Source organism: Chlorocebus sabaeus, chromosome 14 (genome assembly GCF_047675955.1).
Source record: "Chlorocebus sabaeus isolate Y175 chromosome 14, mChlSab1.0.hap1, whole genome shotgun sequence".
Taxonomy (NCBI): Eukaryota; Metazoa; Chordata; class Mammalia; order Primates; family Cercopithecidae; genus Chlorocebus; species Chlorocebus sabaeus.
In genome coordinates this window covers 28,715,873-28,731,992 of record NC_132917.1, presented here as the reverse complement: position 1 = coordinate 28,731,992, position 16,120 = coordinate 28,715,873, and the positions used below count along the sequence as shown (strand labels likewise).

At 48.7% G+C, this 16,120-nt stretch overlaps 1 protein-coding gene across 5 annotated transcripts in view; it reads right to left on the bottom strand.

Annotated features, from left to right (window-relative positions):
* Positions 1-16,120, bottom strand: part of TOGARAM2 (TOG array regulator of axonemal microtubules 2) — a 70,306-nt gene that overhangs the window by 11,090 nt on the left and 43,096 nt on the right. For 4 of the 5 annotated variants that reach the window (XM_007971062.3, XM_073022890.1, XM_038006223.2 and 1 more), the window contains 5 exons: positions 13,673-13,831; positions 7,956-8,073; positions 7,448-7,542; positions 5,380-5,572; positions 4,234-4,450 (listed from right to left, as the gene is read on the bottom strand). In XM_007971062.3, coding sequence (XP_007969253.3) covers positions 4,234-4,450; positions 5,380-5,572; positions 7,448-7,542; positions 7,956-8,073; positions 13,673-13,831 — 782 coding nt within the window. The remainder of the gene's footprint in view (positions 1-4,233; positions 4,451-5,379; positions 5,573-7,447; positions 7,543-7,955; positions 8,074-13,672; positions 13,832-16,120) is intronic. The other variant, XR_005243115.2, reaches the window with a different exon arrangement.

The window sequence follows — 16,120 nt, the reverse complement described above, 5'->3', positions numbered from 1 at the left end:
TGGATGACAGAGCCAGACTCCATCTCAAAAAAAAAAAAAAAAAAAAAAAAAAAGTGACTCAAGAGTATAATCATCTGCAAATGCTTATGCTCTGATTTTTTTTTAAGCAGGATGCAAATCCAAACGTATAACACAACTGCTGTGCTGAACCCCTATTGACCCCCATTTATAGAAAGGGCATCTGGTTCAAGAGGCCAAAGCAGAGACCCAGAACCAACAAACAAGACATGGGGTTTTATTAGGGGCTTACATAGAAGGGAGAGAGTCTAGTGGCAGTGGGCTGAATGGAAGAGCCTCATGGCCCAGTGGCGGAGGGCTGGGCAGGAAAATCGCAACCACTTCCAAACAGCTTGCAATTTATACAGCGTTTTCACTTACCACCCTCCACCTGGCAACCTTCATTTACCCCAAAACTCAGGGCCTCAATCCCCTGTATGGCTCACGTTCCAAAGGACAGGTCAGGGGCTCAGATGTGCCTCATAAACAAGGAACGAATCTCTGAGTTGGCCACTCCCAGATTCCCTGGCTCAGAAAACACACTTAGGTGTGTCTGCCATGCAGGATCACTCTAAGGGGATGCTTAAGCTATTGCTATCAGCTGCATTTACCCTACAACAATGTGCACAGAAAAAAACTCAAATTGAGAAATGCCAAATGTTAATAATGGTTTCTCTTAAGAGTTGGGACTGTGAGTGAGGGATTTTTTTTTCCCCTTTCAACTGTTTTGTATTTTCATTTTCTCAATAATAAGTATGACTTCTTTACAGTGGTAGGAGTGAACTTTAGGTTTTTTAATTAACTAGAAAAGACTGCCTAGTAGCATGGGAAACTTGGTAGTGTTAAATGAAAGAAGCAAAATCAGAACTGTATTTACATTATGATTTTTAACCAGGGAATTTGTATATAGACAGACAAAAATAGAAGAGAGATTTTTAAGCAGTTTGTATATTGGAAAAGCATCACGGATGCATTTTTAAATTCCATTAACAATATAATGTTCATATGATTTATATAAGGTAATAAATTTAAAGTCAGAAAGCAAAATACCAAAAGTAGACTTGAAGCCACCCCCATTCCAGGCTTATCTGCTCTCTCTAGTACTAACCAGGGGCTGGAGTAAATTAAGAAAGTTCCTTTTGGCACAGAGAAGCTTGAATGCTGAGGTCTGATCAGGAGAGGATGAGCTGTCAGCAGCCTGATGTTTTCATTAGCGAAGTTTCTTCTGTAACTAATCCAGTAACAGAACCCAAAGACAGAGCCACCCAGTTCTACTCAGGAACTTCTTGATCCCAGAATAATTCCCCTGAAATCAGAAGGTCTTGGTGCTGAGTAGAAAGAATGCCACTTGAGCCTTGATCCCAGAGAGGCCTCAAGGCTGGCAGTGACAGATGGCGGAGGTCAGGGAGCAAGCTGCCAACATGTCTCATTCCTTACTACCTCCCATGAAAATGATATGGGCAAAAATCCTCACCTGCTCTGCCAACCAATCCTCCGTTCAACCCCACCCAGCCTCAGAAACCAAGGGATTAGAAGAGATGATGTTGGCTTCTTTATCACTGAATTCTAGAATCAGTGAGTTCTAGAAGGTCCCCTAAGAAGGCCAAACTCCCAGCTTGGCTGTGCCATCTGGATTTTATGCCAAAAGACATCCTGGCTTGGCATTATTCTTGATCCCCTTGACCTCCAGTTTTGCAGGAAATAAACAGTAACCTGCTGAGCTGTTGCTTTGTGACTTTCCACATTTAAATATTTCACAGTATGCAACAGTTCATCTCCAGCCTGGAGCCCAGAATCTCTTACAGAGCATGAAGAAAGAGGTTTAGGGGAAAACTCCTTCCCATCAAAGAAACTGGATCATATCCAATCCAAGCCACTTCCAAGAGGGGCCTCAGGTATTAAAGGTCCCCCAAGAAACCACTAGAACCACCAGGCTCAGCTTGGGTGATCTGGGGGGACTTCATACCCCTTCTCTTCCATCCAATTTGATGCATTCTCTGCTGCTACCACCCAATCCCCTGGGACAGCGGGAACTTTAGTTACTTCCATCTGCAGGCCAGGTTCAGTCTATGACAGGCAGATAAGAACCATTCCCAGAGATGAATTCTACCCTAGGTACTCCCTGGCAATGATGAGTTCCCCTTGTTGGTAACCTACTCCCTCCAGTTCTGACCTACATGGATGTGGAAATCAGCTTGTCACTTCAAAGTTAGGAACACTTTCAAAACCCGTTTTGCTGGCTGGGCTGAGAGGGTGTGGCTTACAGCAAAGCCATCAGGCCCAGATAGCCCATGCCTCACCTGCTCAAAAATTACCTGGATCCAAAACAGTATATTTGGCCAGACACGGTGGCTCACGCGTGTAATCCCAACACTTGAGGAGGCTGAGGCAGGTGGATCGCCTGAGGTCAGGAGTTTGAGACCAGCCAGCCTGGCCAACATGGTGAAACCCCATCTCTACTAAAAATTTAAAAAGTTAGCCAGGCGTGGTGGCATGCACCTGTAATCCCAGCTACTCAGGAAGCTGAGACAGGAGAATCACTTGAACCCGGGAGGTGAGGTTGCAATGAGTCGAGATCACACTACTGCACTCCAGCCTGGGCAACAAGAGCAAAAATTCCATCTCAAAAAAACAAAAACAGACAAAAAAACAAAAACAAAAACAAAAAAACGGTTTTTTACCCTTTGGGCTCCACCAGAGACTTTTGCCAGGGATTTACTGGACTCTATTTATTCCTTTGAGGCCCACACCATTCCATTCCAGCCTAAGCGCTGACCTATGGATTAGAGAGGAAGACAGCCAACCCTTCATCTTGCACCAAAACCTCTGACTGATGAACCAGAGGGTACCATACCCAGGGAGGCCCTGTCCTGGAAGGAAGAACTGAGGCATCTTCCTAGTAGCTACAATCCTGCTACCAGGTGAGTTCAGATCACAAAAGCAGGCCACCCCCAGGCTCACAGTTCCAGCGAGCTCAAGGAGGCTGGCCTCATAGCAAAAAGTGGTAACTAAAACACCTGGAGGGGGAAGAGTTAAAAATTCCTCTCCCCAGACAAGGATGCTTATCCTCTTCAAATAGCTAAAGCCTATTTCGCTTGGTTCAGGTTTTCCCAATAAATCCAAGGCCCATGGTGATTTACCAAGAGCCTTGGTTATTGGCAACAGCAATCTCACTTACCCAGAGCAACGCTGAGAACAAGCCATAATTTAGAGTTGGATTTATATTGTTTGTTCTACAGCAACAAACTCAGCAAATCATAAATTCCCTCTGAGATGAAGAGCGGAAATTGACAATATTTATGAACTCAAGAGGCAGAGAGGGACCTGACCAGGCCTTTGATTTGTAACCGAAACTTTTCCTGGAGCCTCCAGCCAAGGACATGGTGGCTGTCCCAGCCCCAGGGAGCTGGGCTCAGGCCAGGAAGCGGAGTGTGTGGGGGGCGGGGCAGCAAGTGTGTCAGGAGGTGTGTCCAGCCTCTCTAAAGGATGGTCTTTGGATGCTAAAGCCAAGACGTTGCTCTATGCTCATCAGGACACACAGCAACAAGGCAAACAGGCAGTTTTCAGGCCAGGAAGCAAGGCTTGTTCAGGAAAGCTCGTCCTTATACCCGGCTGGCCATAAGTCCACTCATGTGCTACTTTCTCCACACACCCAAAGTTTGGAATTTGCACTTTGATCCACGTACTGGATACACCAAACATCACTTTCTATCATCCATGAAAGGAATAAGAAAACACAAGCAGATGCACCAACATTTCCCCTAACATTCTAGAAACAAGATGTCATACCGAGAAGCTCTCACCTTTCCTGATGTCTCTTCTATAGCTCCCACCTTTTTTCCTTCTATCCTCTTTCCCCTCCCTCCACTTTCCCTCCCTGCCCATCACAACAAACCCCACACCAAGCCCCAGCCCAGCTTCTCAGCACTCCTGACTCACTCACTGTGGTGCCTTGTGGCCCTGCGGGGGTCACTGCCCTCATGTGTCTGAGGATGCTGGACTGGATCATCTCCACATCACCTCTACTTCCAGTCGTCCAGAGGTGTGGGCGGCTGTGACATGGAAAAGCCCACCAGCCAAGAGCCTTGGAGGCTCTGGGCTCCACATCTGCCCTACACAGCCTCTGGTGAAACACTTGGCCGGGGAACCAACCAAAGCTTTATCCACCTTGCAGATTTCCAAGCAGGAAGGTGGACATGGTGACCAGAGCCACACAGGCCCAGGTGGCACACTCACCCAGGCTCTCAACCATCGCATCCAACACAGCCACAGCAGCAGCATAAATCCCCGAGTTCTTGGAGTTCAGGTTCTCTGCAACAGCGATGATGATGGAGAGCAGCATGGGGTGTAAGTTCTCTTTGAGGAGGGGGATCATCTTGGCGAGGGACTCCAGCGCCCACTGGCTCACTTTCTTGTTGGAATCCTGAAGCCTTGGGGTGAAAGCATCAAAGACCTATTGAGGAAACAAAAACCAAGAACCCATGGGAACCCAGGCTGGGCGAGACTCTCACAGTGCAGGCAGCTTGGACCTCACCCGGCCCAGCTGAGCGAACTCAGCAGAGACTCCTCCTGCGTCCCCGACCTATGCCAGAGCACTCTCAAAAACGAAGAGCTCACCTCCTCAAAAGGGTGGGCAAGAAGGGAGGAACCGACAGGTATTGAGCACTCATTGCATGCCGAGTGTCCAAGGCATCTTGTTAGTTGCTCTGCAATCTGCTTTTTACTGATCTCCACAACCCATGGAGCACATGTTACCACCCCCACTTTCCCATAAACAACAACAACTGGGGCTCCAAGAGGTTCAGTGATTTGCCTGAGATCACACAGCTAGTAAGAAACTTGGATGGAAACCCAGGTCTGCTGACTCTGAGCTGTGTCTTTGCTCAGCTGTGTAACTGACTGTCAGTAGCCTCACTCCACCAAGAAGCAGGCGCCACCCAAGTGTTCAGCCTGTGAAGGGCTTGTACCTACTCCTAACCCACCTGTCCAGCCATCACCGCCCAGTCACCTGTCCAGCCACATGCTCTGCCCCCCAACATGATGCACCTAGCTCCCCAGAAGCAACCCAAGGCCTCACCACAGTATCCTCCACCTCTCCCTCCTACCCTCCTTGCTGTAAATCTGCTAGAAGGACAAGAGACATCTCTGAGCATTTCCAAGGTGCCAGCAGAGGCGGTGCCCTTGCCCACTCAGCCACTTCTACCCTCGCCCACTCAGCCGATTCCAGGTAGTCTCCATGTTACAAAGACCAACTGCATGGCAAGTGCTCCTTACACCCCGAGGGGTCTGACACAATGTCCAATGCCATTCAGAGTTTTCAAACTTCAAGCTGCACCCCCCAGGGGAGAGACAGGTCGGGGAGTAGAAGCAGGTGGTGCTCACCTGGACCAGGTGGGCAGCGACGAGCTCCGGCTTGGCCTTGCAGAACTCCAGGAGACGCCCCACGCCTTCCATCCGGGACCGGAAGTCCTTGGCCTCCAGCAGCCGCATCAGCTGCCGTAGCTGCTCCACCATCTCCCCGCCGCCCTGCAGCACGGAGCGCGGCCCCACCAGCCTTGGGCCATTGGAGCTGAACCTAGGTAAGGAGCATGGCATCTGACCCCCAGGGAAAAGCCCAGGGGAATGAACCCACTTCTGGTCCCATGCCACCTCCTACAGGCGGGTGGGGCAGAGAGTAGAGTGTCACCTGCAGCTTAGTCCACCCCCAGCTTCCCTCCACCTACAGCTTGTTACCCAGGGCCCCATCCCCTTGTCAGGGGTCAGGGCTGTCTCTTCCTGCCTTTTTCTCTTTTCAGAAGATATGTAAGCAACGGGGGAAGTCAGAGTGAGGGAGTGGCTATCCACAAAAGGATGACTGGTACACACTTTTTGTTTTTATTTTTTATTTTTTTTGACAGAGTCTCATTCTTATTGCCCACGCTAGAGTTTAATGGCACGATCTCGGCTCACTGCAACCTCCACCTCCTGGGTTCAAACGATTCTCCTGCCTCAGCCTCCCACGTAGCTCGGACTATAGGCATGTGTCACCATGCCTGGCTAATTTCTGTATGTTTAGTAGAGACAGGGTTTCCGTATGTTAGCCGGGCTGGTCTCGAACTCCTGACCTCATGATCCACCCACCTTGGCCTCCCAAAGTGCTGGAATTACTTTTCAACTGGTGCACATTTCATGTAAGAGTGGGGAAAGACCTTGGAGGTCATCACGGCCAACCTGGCTCCTATATCCTGAGCCATGTCTGGCTAGGCTCTGCTCACACTCCCCCAGCAACTGGGGACATTGTAAAAAGTCCCATTTTCTTACGCTGGGATCACCTGCCCATCACAGCCCGCTAACCCCTTCTAGCCAGCGTGAGAACAGCTCTGTGCAGAACTACTGTCTCCCACCTTTCAGCTCCAAGCCTGGGTCATTGGCTCATGCTCTATACCCCGGTCCTATCCAGCAGAGCCCACTGTCCCTCATTCTGTGATTCACTCCTGCACTCCACACTCACTGTCTACTGAGAGCCAAGAGCTGTGCTGAGCACTGAGAACTGTGAGATGAGAGCACAGCCTTTGTCGTTAGGAGCTCACAGACCATGGGAGATAGATAAATTAACGGGGCTGACAGAGGCATGACGAACAGGCCAGCCTGTCACCCTGAAGACATGGGGGCACAAAGTGGTCGAGCTTCCTGGAGAAAGTGACAGGTGAGCTGAATCTTGCAGAACCAATAGACATGTTCTAGGTGTAGATGGCGCCTAGGATAAGCAAAGGCACAGCAGGGAGAGAGGACGTGGAGGGGCGTGAATACCAGCTGCTCTCGTGTTTTGCTTATCCCAGGTGCTGCTCTGGTCAGGCTGAGAGAGGAAGAGTGGGAGAGGGGGCAGGAAGTTACCTTTGAAGAAGTGGGCATGGGGTTTCCCCGGTGCCCTGCTAGGGAGATCAGATGGGATCAGCCCAGGACATTGTAGAAGGGCTTCAGTTTTAAGCACAGGCATGACCACTGGACTCCTGCTTGGTTTCTAACTGCTCCCAGCACCCCCACACCCCTCCTCCCAGCCTCTCAGTCCATGCCTTCTCATCTGCCTTCGTTCAGGCTGGGCCTCTGAACTAGTCCCAGGCTGGTCACTCTGGTGGTTAAAGGATCTGCCGGTGTAAGCGAACGGGGAAACACTGAGCTCACCCAGAGAGCAACCACTGATGCTAGTGGGACCCCACCCATTCAGCTGGGACTGCAGGAACCAACTTCTACTGGCATATGCTCCCAAACCCAGGATTTGGTCTCCCTGGGATTTGGGTTGCGGGGGGAACACATCCTACAAATTCATCTATTAGTATTGCAGACCCAACTAGGTCTCAGCGGTACCCCAGATCCATGTGTCCACCCCAGAGCCACCCCTGGCCATGGGCAAGCAGGACACCTCTGTCAGAAGTCTTAGATGTGAAGCCTGGAGAGACAGGAGCAGCCATACCCCTCCTTGATGGGCAGCCCGTTCTCACACACCACCAGACTCCTCGACACCTTGACGCCTTTGGCAGAGGGAAGTTCATCATTATCTTCTATTCCCTTTAAAAATACACACAGAGCATGAGTCAAAAGGAGTGGCCCTCCAGGGAACTGCCAGACATTCTAGTGGAGACATAACGGCAATAATCCCTTCCACCTAGGAGAGCTTCAGATGTCACAGTTGAGCCTTCCAGAGCCCTGAAAGTAGCTGGGGCAGAAATCAAGATCCCCAGTTAACAGATGAACGTGTGGAGGCCCAGAGAGCCTCAAGGAACATAGGCAGTGTGGAGGCAGAACCAGGTGTGAGCACAGAGGACAGAAATCACATCTATCTCAACTATCAGGAGTAGTGGATGAAATCAACGCCTCTGGAATCCACTCCCCACTCCCCTGACCCACTCGAGGGCTGCCAGGCTCAGCACTGTCGCCCCCACCTCCAAAACGCCATGACCCACTCAGGCCCCACAACTCACCCGCTGTTTAATGGCTGCCATGACCTTCTGCAAGTCGTAAGATGGGAGGGATTGCTTCAGAAATGCATCAAACTTAGTGTTTGCCATCAAGATATTCACCATCTTCCGGCCATAAAATCTGCCACAGGAGAGCGAGATAAAGAAACAGCCTCCGAAATTTGCTTTACAGCTTTACATAATCTTCCTAATTAAAGAGAGTTTTTAATACTTTTTCTAATTACGAAAGCAATCCCTACCCAGTTAAAAAATAGATTAATAAAATAAACATCATCCATAATCCCATTACCAAGAGAAAATCACTATTAAATTTTCACATATTTTCCTATAGTCTTTTTTCTGTGTCGTTTACTTTAGTTGATATCAGAATGTATATACAAGTTGTATTCAGCTTTTTCACTTTTTCATTAATCATCTTCCCAAGTCCCTTAAAACTCTCCATAAACATCGTTTTTAATGGCTACAAAATATTCCGTTGAATGGCTATACCAAAGTGTACTCAATTTTGTTCTAATATGGAACATTTAGACGGCTAAGAAAGGGTAAAGTGGGACAATATAGGAGGGAGTAGTCAATCTATCTGATGAACAGTGGTGGCAGGTGAGGGAATCAAGGAGGGCTTCATAGAAGAGGTGACTTTTGTGTTGGAGCTCAAGAGATAAGTAGGAGTTCACAAGTGGGGTGGGATTTGGGGTACGTTGGAGGAAAAGGGTTATTTAGGTCCATAACACAGTGTGACATGTCAGCAGGGGGGATATGTTGGAGAATAGTGAGCAGGGGTTGGACACAGGAAGCAGACAGGCCAGAGGAGAACACAGGACCCTGTTTAGGGAGACATGAAGGAGTTAGACTACCTCAGTCTGCATGCAATAGAAAGCTGAAGAATGATTCAATTTGTACATTAGTCAAAATGTCTCTAGCAGCAGTGCAGACGACGGATCGGTGGAGACAAGGCTAGGGGCAGGAGACTTATTAGGAGGCCACCATAATAGTCCAGGCAAAAGATTGTGCAGGCCTGAAATCAGGCAGTACAGTGAGGATAAGGAAGCACAGTCCGACCCAAGAGCTGCTGAGAAGATGGAAACTACAGGATTTGGTAGCTGGCTGGAAGTGAAGCAGGAAGCATCTAAAATCATAAATCATATTTCATTCAAACCTAAGACTCCATTAATTGTAAAAGGCGCCCTTACTTTATTTTCCACTAAGGAAAATCAGAAAAATAAAAACTGGTGATTTCCGCAGCCTCCAATGACACTGACCCACGTGAGAAGGCAATCTTTCTATGTGCTATCTCAGAAACAGAAGATAGCATTGCTTGTCGGTATTTTTCTTCCTTAGTTCAGGTAAAGTTCTTAGTGATTGCTTCGCAAAAAAATGTGGGAGTTGGTCATTCCTTCCACGGTGAGAGTTTGCTTCATTGATATCTAATGGATATCTACTGATGTTGCCATGCCTTTTCTCATATACAATAATGATTCATTTCAATTGCAAAATAGTGTAATATTCCTAAGAAACTTTAAACAGATTAAACTCAATGATTCTCCAGAGAGCATCCCAAAACCACTTCTGAAAATAAATTTAAAAGTTTACAAAGAAAAGCTCATAGTGTAGTTCCTACAATGGAAAATTTAATTCAGAAAATAATACTCTGAGCGACAATGACTAAGTTTGTGAAGGTGCAGATAGTATAACTACATCATAAACTGGGCACAGTGGTGCGTGCCTTGTCTCAGCTACTTGGGAGGCTGAGTCAGGAGGATTACATGAGCCCAGGAGTTTAAGGCTGTAGTGTGCAATGGTCACACCTGTGAGTAGCCACTGCACTCCGACCTGGGCAACGTGGCAAGACCCCATCTCTTAAAACAACAAAAATGCCTGTGTCATAATCACTGCCTAGCCCAACTGAAACCCAATAGCAACTGTGAAATGCCTGTCATTGTAAGATACATGCCAATTTTAAAGATATTAAAATCAGGGAAGGATGTGTGTCTTGAAATCAGTGAAGTATGGGAGTCCCCATTTTGCCTCTTGGGTGGCTCAGTAAATAACAGTCACTTTTAACGATAGAACACAGAGAAGCAGACTTGGAGAGGAGGCAATGAGTTCATTTAGGGACACTCAGCACTGGAGATGGCAGCAGGACATCAGGTGGTGGGTCCCATGGAGGCTTTAGAAATAGGGGACTGATGCTTGAAGAGGGGGTCTGGACTGGAGGGCAAGAATTGAGAAGCCTCCGACTTTGCTGGTGGCTGGAGCCACCGGAAGTGCAAGTCAGGAGAGGGAGATGAGGACTAAAGACCCCTTGGCAGCACCTACACTCAGCTGGCAGTCAGGGACAGAATGGTCACAGAGGGACAAGGAGAATACCCAGAGTACAGTGTCATGGAAACCGGGAAGGACAGAGTTCTAGGAAGGAAAAGGAAATGTAGTCACCACCATCTAGTACGGGGAGAGGTCAGAATGGAGAGGAGCAGATCTGGAGAGACTTCAGACCTTGATTTCCATCCCTCTAACAACATTTAAAACCAACAAACAAACTAAAACCTTCTATGTCTGTTTTTTTTTTATGTTGCCTGACAGTGTTACACAACACTTTATTATATAGTAGATGCTCTAGGAGATGCTACACAAAGGATGGTTGTTTATAGACATTTCATCCCATTCCTCCAGTCCCCCTAAAGTGACTCTTCAAAGCATTTGCCCCAAGTTTAATGGCAATGTGATTTATGATTTTTTTTTTTTCGAGACAGGGTCTCACTCTGTTGCCCAGTCTGGAGTGTAATGGCCCTATTTCAGCTCACTGCAACCACTGCCTCCTGGCCTCTTATCTCAGCCTCTTATGTAGCTAGGACCACAGGCACATGCTACCATGCCCAGCTAATATTTTGGTATTTTTTGTAGAGACAGGATTTCACTGTGTTGCCCAGGCTGATCCCAAACTCCTGGGCTTAAGAGATCCACCTGCCTTGGGGTCCCAAAGTGCTGGTATTACAGATGTAAGCCACTGCGCCTGGCCAGGCAATGTTTTGTTTGCTTGTTTTTGTTGTTTTTGTTTTAATTTTTTATTTCCATAAGGTTATTGGGGAACAGGTGGTGGTTGGTTACATAAGTTCTTTAGTGGTGATTTGTGAGATTTTGGTGCCCGCATCACCTCAGCAGTGTACACTGCACCCAATTTGCAGTCTTTCATCCCTCAACCCCTTCCCACTCGTTCCTCCTGAGTCCCTAAAGTCCATTAGGTCATTCTTATGCCTTTGCATCCTCATAGCTTAGCTCCCACTTGTGAGTGACAACATACAATGTTTGGTTTTCCATTCCTGAGTTATTTCATTTAGAGTGATAGTCTCTGATCTCATCCAGGTCGCTGCAAATGCCGTTAATTCATTCTTATTTATGGCTGAGTAGTATTCCATTCTGTGTGTGCATATATATACACACATATACATACATACATACATATCACAGTTTCTTTCTCCACTCATTGATTGATGATGTGGCATTTGGGCTGTTTTCACATTTTTGCAACTGAGAATTGTGCTACTATAAACACGCATGTACAAGTATCTTTTTTGTATAATGATACCCAGTAGATACCCAGCAGTGGGATTGCAGGATCGAATGGTAGTTCTACCTTTAGTTCTTTAAGGAAGTTCCACACTGTTTTCCATAGTGTCTGTACTAGTTTACATTCCCACTGGCAGGGTAGAAGTGTTCCCTTTCACCACATCCACGCCAACCTCTATTATTTCTTTGGTTTTTTGATTATGGCCATTCTTGCAGGAGTAAGCAAAACCTTCCACTTCTCCACTGATATTCCTCATGTCAGCAAATGGCACTATTATTCGCCATTGTTCAGGGTAAAAACTTAAGAGCATCTTCAGTTTGTCTTTGGAACCCTTACCACCTGCATCCTGTTGGCTCTGCCTTCAAAATACACCCAAAACCACTCACCACCCTCCAGTCTGAGCCTCCAGCCCCTCTTGCCTGGACTGTGGGGCAGCCATCATCTGCTGTTCCTCCTGCCTTTCTCTCTCACTACCAGTCCTGTAGCAGCCAGAGAGCCTTTTTTTTTTTTTTTTTTTTAATCATAAAGGCTAGCATGCGTGTAAAGAAACACTCAAACTCATTATTAATAAGCAGGGGGGCAAAGCACTCTAAAACAATGATGAGCTGTCATTTTTACCCATTAGATGGATAAAAATTAGAAATCCAGAAATTGCCACGCATTGAGAGGCTGGGCAGGAGGGAGGCAGATGCGGACCTCAGGCAGGGCGGGGCTGCTGGTGCACACATGCGCCTGACCCACAGTCCTGCTCCTCGGCACGTCCGAGGAGGTGCCACACGGCATTGTTTACAGCAGGGAAGAACAGAAGAACTGTAGGCACTACATCCCTCAGGGAGCACCCTCAGACATGGGTACCCCACGAGAATGCCTGGCCTGGAGCTCACCCATCCAGAGTGGGCACGGCCTCTGAAGCCCTGACAGGTGTCACACGGTCTCCAGTCAGGGCAAGGATGGAGTGAGGGGTGGAGACCTACACGCTCATCTAAATGGATGTGGTAGTAATAAGCCCTGAACTGAGGAGCTGATAATAAGCCCTGAACTGAGGAGTATGAGGAACTGAGCCCCCAGCCCTGGCTTTTGAAGACAGTCAACCAGATCCTCTCACTCTCCTGCTTAAAATCCTCTAACACCTCCTCATACTTCCACTAAGAAAACTCTCCAGTGACTTCCAATTACACACCACCCAAAATCCCAACTTCTGACCTTCGCCTAAGAGAATGTCCCTGACCTGGGCCTGCTGCCCACCCTCACCCCCACCCCTCACTCATTGTGCTCCACCAGGCTGGCCGTCCCCACCCTTGGACCCCAAGCTTGTTCCCATCCAGTGGCCTTTGTGACATTTCCTTTGCCTGATCCTCAAAAGAGCTGGCTCTGTGTAGACGTTCAGCTCTCAACTCAAATGTCACTCTTAAAAAAGGCTCTCCAAACCCTCAATCTAAAGCAGCCCCCACCCTAACACCATTGCATTGCAGCCTCTACCTCCTGGGCTCAAGAGATCCTCCCACCTCAGCCCCTCAGTAGCTGGGACTATATGTGTGCAACACTACCCCTAGGATTTTTTTTTTAAGTAGAGACAGGATCTCACTATGTTACCCAGGCTGGTCTCAAACTCCTGGCCTCAAGCAATCCTCCTGCCTTGGCCTCCCAAAGTGCTGGGATTAACAGGTATGAGCAACCACATCTGGCCTATTTTTTCTTTATATCCCTGATATGTATCTAAAATTACCATAATTATTTATTTATTATCTGTCTCCCTCAACTAGAAAGTAACTCCAAAACAACAGGGGCTACATTTTTCTTATTCACTGCTGTGTCCATAATAACAAAAAGAGTGATCCTTAAATATCTCCAGAAAAAAAGGCCTGAATGGTCTTACAGAGAACGGTGCTGGGGTGAGGTAGAAACAAGAGCAATACTCAATGGACAGAGGGGAAATGGAAGACCAGAAAGTGGAGGCAGGGAGTCAGGACCCCTCCCCGGATGGGCTTGGCTTGACGGAAAGGATGGGACAAGAGCTAAAAGGAAAGGACACAGCTTCCGCCCACCTGCCTGTCCCTCTGCAGGATCCCAGGGAAGCTGAGCTGTGTGCTCCAGGCCCCTCAGGGCTGGCTGGTTGGTTGCCTTCTCTGCCTCCAGGCCCCTGGCCCTGTCCTACCTGGTGTCCTGGTTGGAGTCCTGGGCCAGCCTCACCAGGTTGTGCACCAACATGTCTGTGCTGTCTCTGGAGCCTGAGAGAAGCTTCTCAGCACCGATCTGCTCCAGCACAGCTGACAGGTGCTCGGCTGCATATTTCCGGACCAAGGGGCTCCGGTGGCTGAAAGGAAATAATGGCCCCGGGGTCAGTCTCAGGACAGTGGTGTGGGAGTCCCCAGGCTGGTAAACATGGATCTACCATTGCAGACCCATGCTTCATGCCAGCCAGGGGCTCCAAAACTACCTGTCCCCACGTGAGCTGAGGGGAATCTTTGAGGAAAGAGCACTCACTTTCTACTAACAGGGTGACAGCAACAACAGGAGAGGGAAGGAAAGAGACATGAAGCTACACGACGTTCCCCAATACACCGTATGCCTACTGTTCCAGGAAGCTTCCTGCACACATAACCTTCCTTTTTTCTAGATACTCTTCTCCATCTTCCCTCCACCTAGAAAAGTCCTACCTAACCAACGTCTCCTCTTCCTTCCTTCCCCAGCCCCACAGGCAGAATTAGACGTCCCACCCACTGCCCATGGTAGCTGTCTTTTTCCCCGGGGAAGGACAGTTGCACCCTTCGGGCCCCCATCAGGCTGCCAGCTCCCTGTGGGCGGGGACCAGGTTATCTGTCTCTCTTGACTAGGAAGTAACTCCAAAACAACAGGGGCTTCATTTTTCTTTTTCACTGCTGTATCCATAATGACAAAAAGAGTGATCATTAAGTATCTCCAGAAATAAAAGGCCTGAATGGTCTTACAGAGAACAGTACTGGGGTGAGGTAGAAACAAGAGCAACACTCAATGAATAGAAGGGAAATGGAAGGCAAGAAAGTGGAGGCAGGGAGTAAGGACTCCTTGCTGAATGGGCTTGGCTTGACGGAAGGGATGGGACAAGAGCTGAAGGACATAGCTTCCATCCACCTGCCTGTCCCTCTGCAGGATCCCAGGAAAGCTGAGCTGCATGCTCCAGGCCCCTCAGGGCTGGCTGGTTGCCTTCTCTGATCCCAGGCCCTTGGCCCTGCCCTACCTGGTGTCCTGGCTGGAGTTCTGATTCCCCCTCTGTGGCAACCCCACTGCCCTGCTGGTGCCTGACACATTCCTGGCGCTCAGCAGGAGCTAAATGCATGTTTGCTGAACTGAACTGAGAGAGGAGGGAGAAGAGGGACTCATGGGTGAGTCGGTGACCATAACAAGTGGAACCTGAGCTCTATAAGAGAAACCTGTCAGAGCGGCACCTCTTTCAAAGGGCCTCTCTGTTCATACTCCATCAGAAAGCACTGACCTTTCGTCCCCTAGAGTCCCACCCCCATGGAACACAGTGGGGGACATCAGAGCTCTCCCTACTCAGCTTGGTCCTTGGACCAGCAGCACTGGCATCTGAACCAGAGTCTGCATTTCAGCAAGATCCCAGTGGACTCAGATGCACAAGCCGTGACCCTGGTTCTTGTTGACAGTGATCAATTGCCTGTCCCCCCATGCCAGCACCTTTTATCCATTATCTCACATCCACCTCATTAGCTACTATTATCATCATCATTCTGCAGGTGAGGAAGCTGAGCCAAAGGGAGGCATCCAGAAAAAAAAAAATGCAATTCATTTCTCCTAAGTTAATTATAGACACAGTAAGCACTCAGTGAATGTCAGGTATGGGCAGGCACTGTTCTAAGTGTGCTTTCATGAGTCAATTCAATTACTTCTCATAACAACCTCATAAGGTAGACACCATTATTATTCCCATTTTACAGATGAGTCAACTGAGACTCAGAGAAGTGAAGTGACAATCAGGATGTGAACCCAGGTGATGTGGCTGGACAGGATCTCACCCTTTGCAATATGCTATGGGGCAGTTACTAAAGGTCTCCCAGCTGGTCCAACAGGCCCCCGGGGCTACTGAGAAACCTCATGCATCGGTGCAATGATCCACTTATGGGGTGGAGAGGCCTTTTGCTCTGTGGGAGAAGCGGCTTAGGAAATGCTTTTGGTTTTGCCTTTAGTATGGGATTTTAATGACAGGGAAAACAAATCTGCAGAAAAGCTCCAACAGGAGCCCAATACCCTCCCCTCCCCAGGAGCAGATCCAGTGGGGCAAGCTGAAAAATGAAACTTTGCGCCTTTCTCACTGGCCCACATTTCATCAGAAAGCAACACTGCTCCTGTGGGTGGCAGGAGCTCCAGGGCCCACACTCAGGCTGCCTCTGCAGCCCTGTCTCCCAGGGTGCTCCCACAGCCGTGGTGTGCTCTCCAGCCTTGGAGTGCAACAGCCCCTCCTGTTCCAGCCAGAGCTCCCTGCATTACCCAGGCCCGGCCGATGAAAAGTGGCAGAGAAGCCTGGTGCCTGGCACAGGAAGCAGGGGTCTTCCTCCTCCCCCAGCTAAGTGGGAGGCACCTGCTGTGAAGTCTGAGGTGGGCCCCT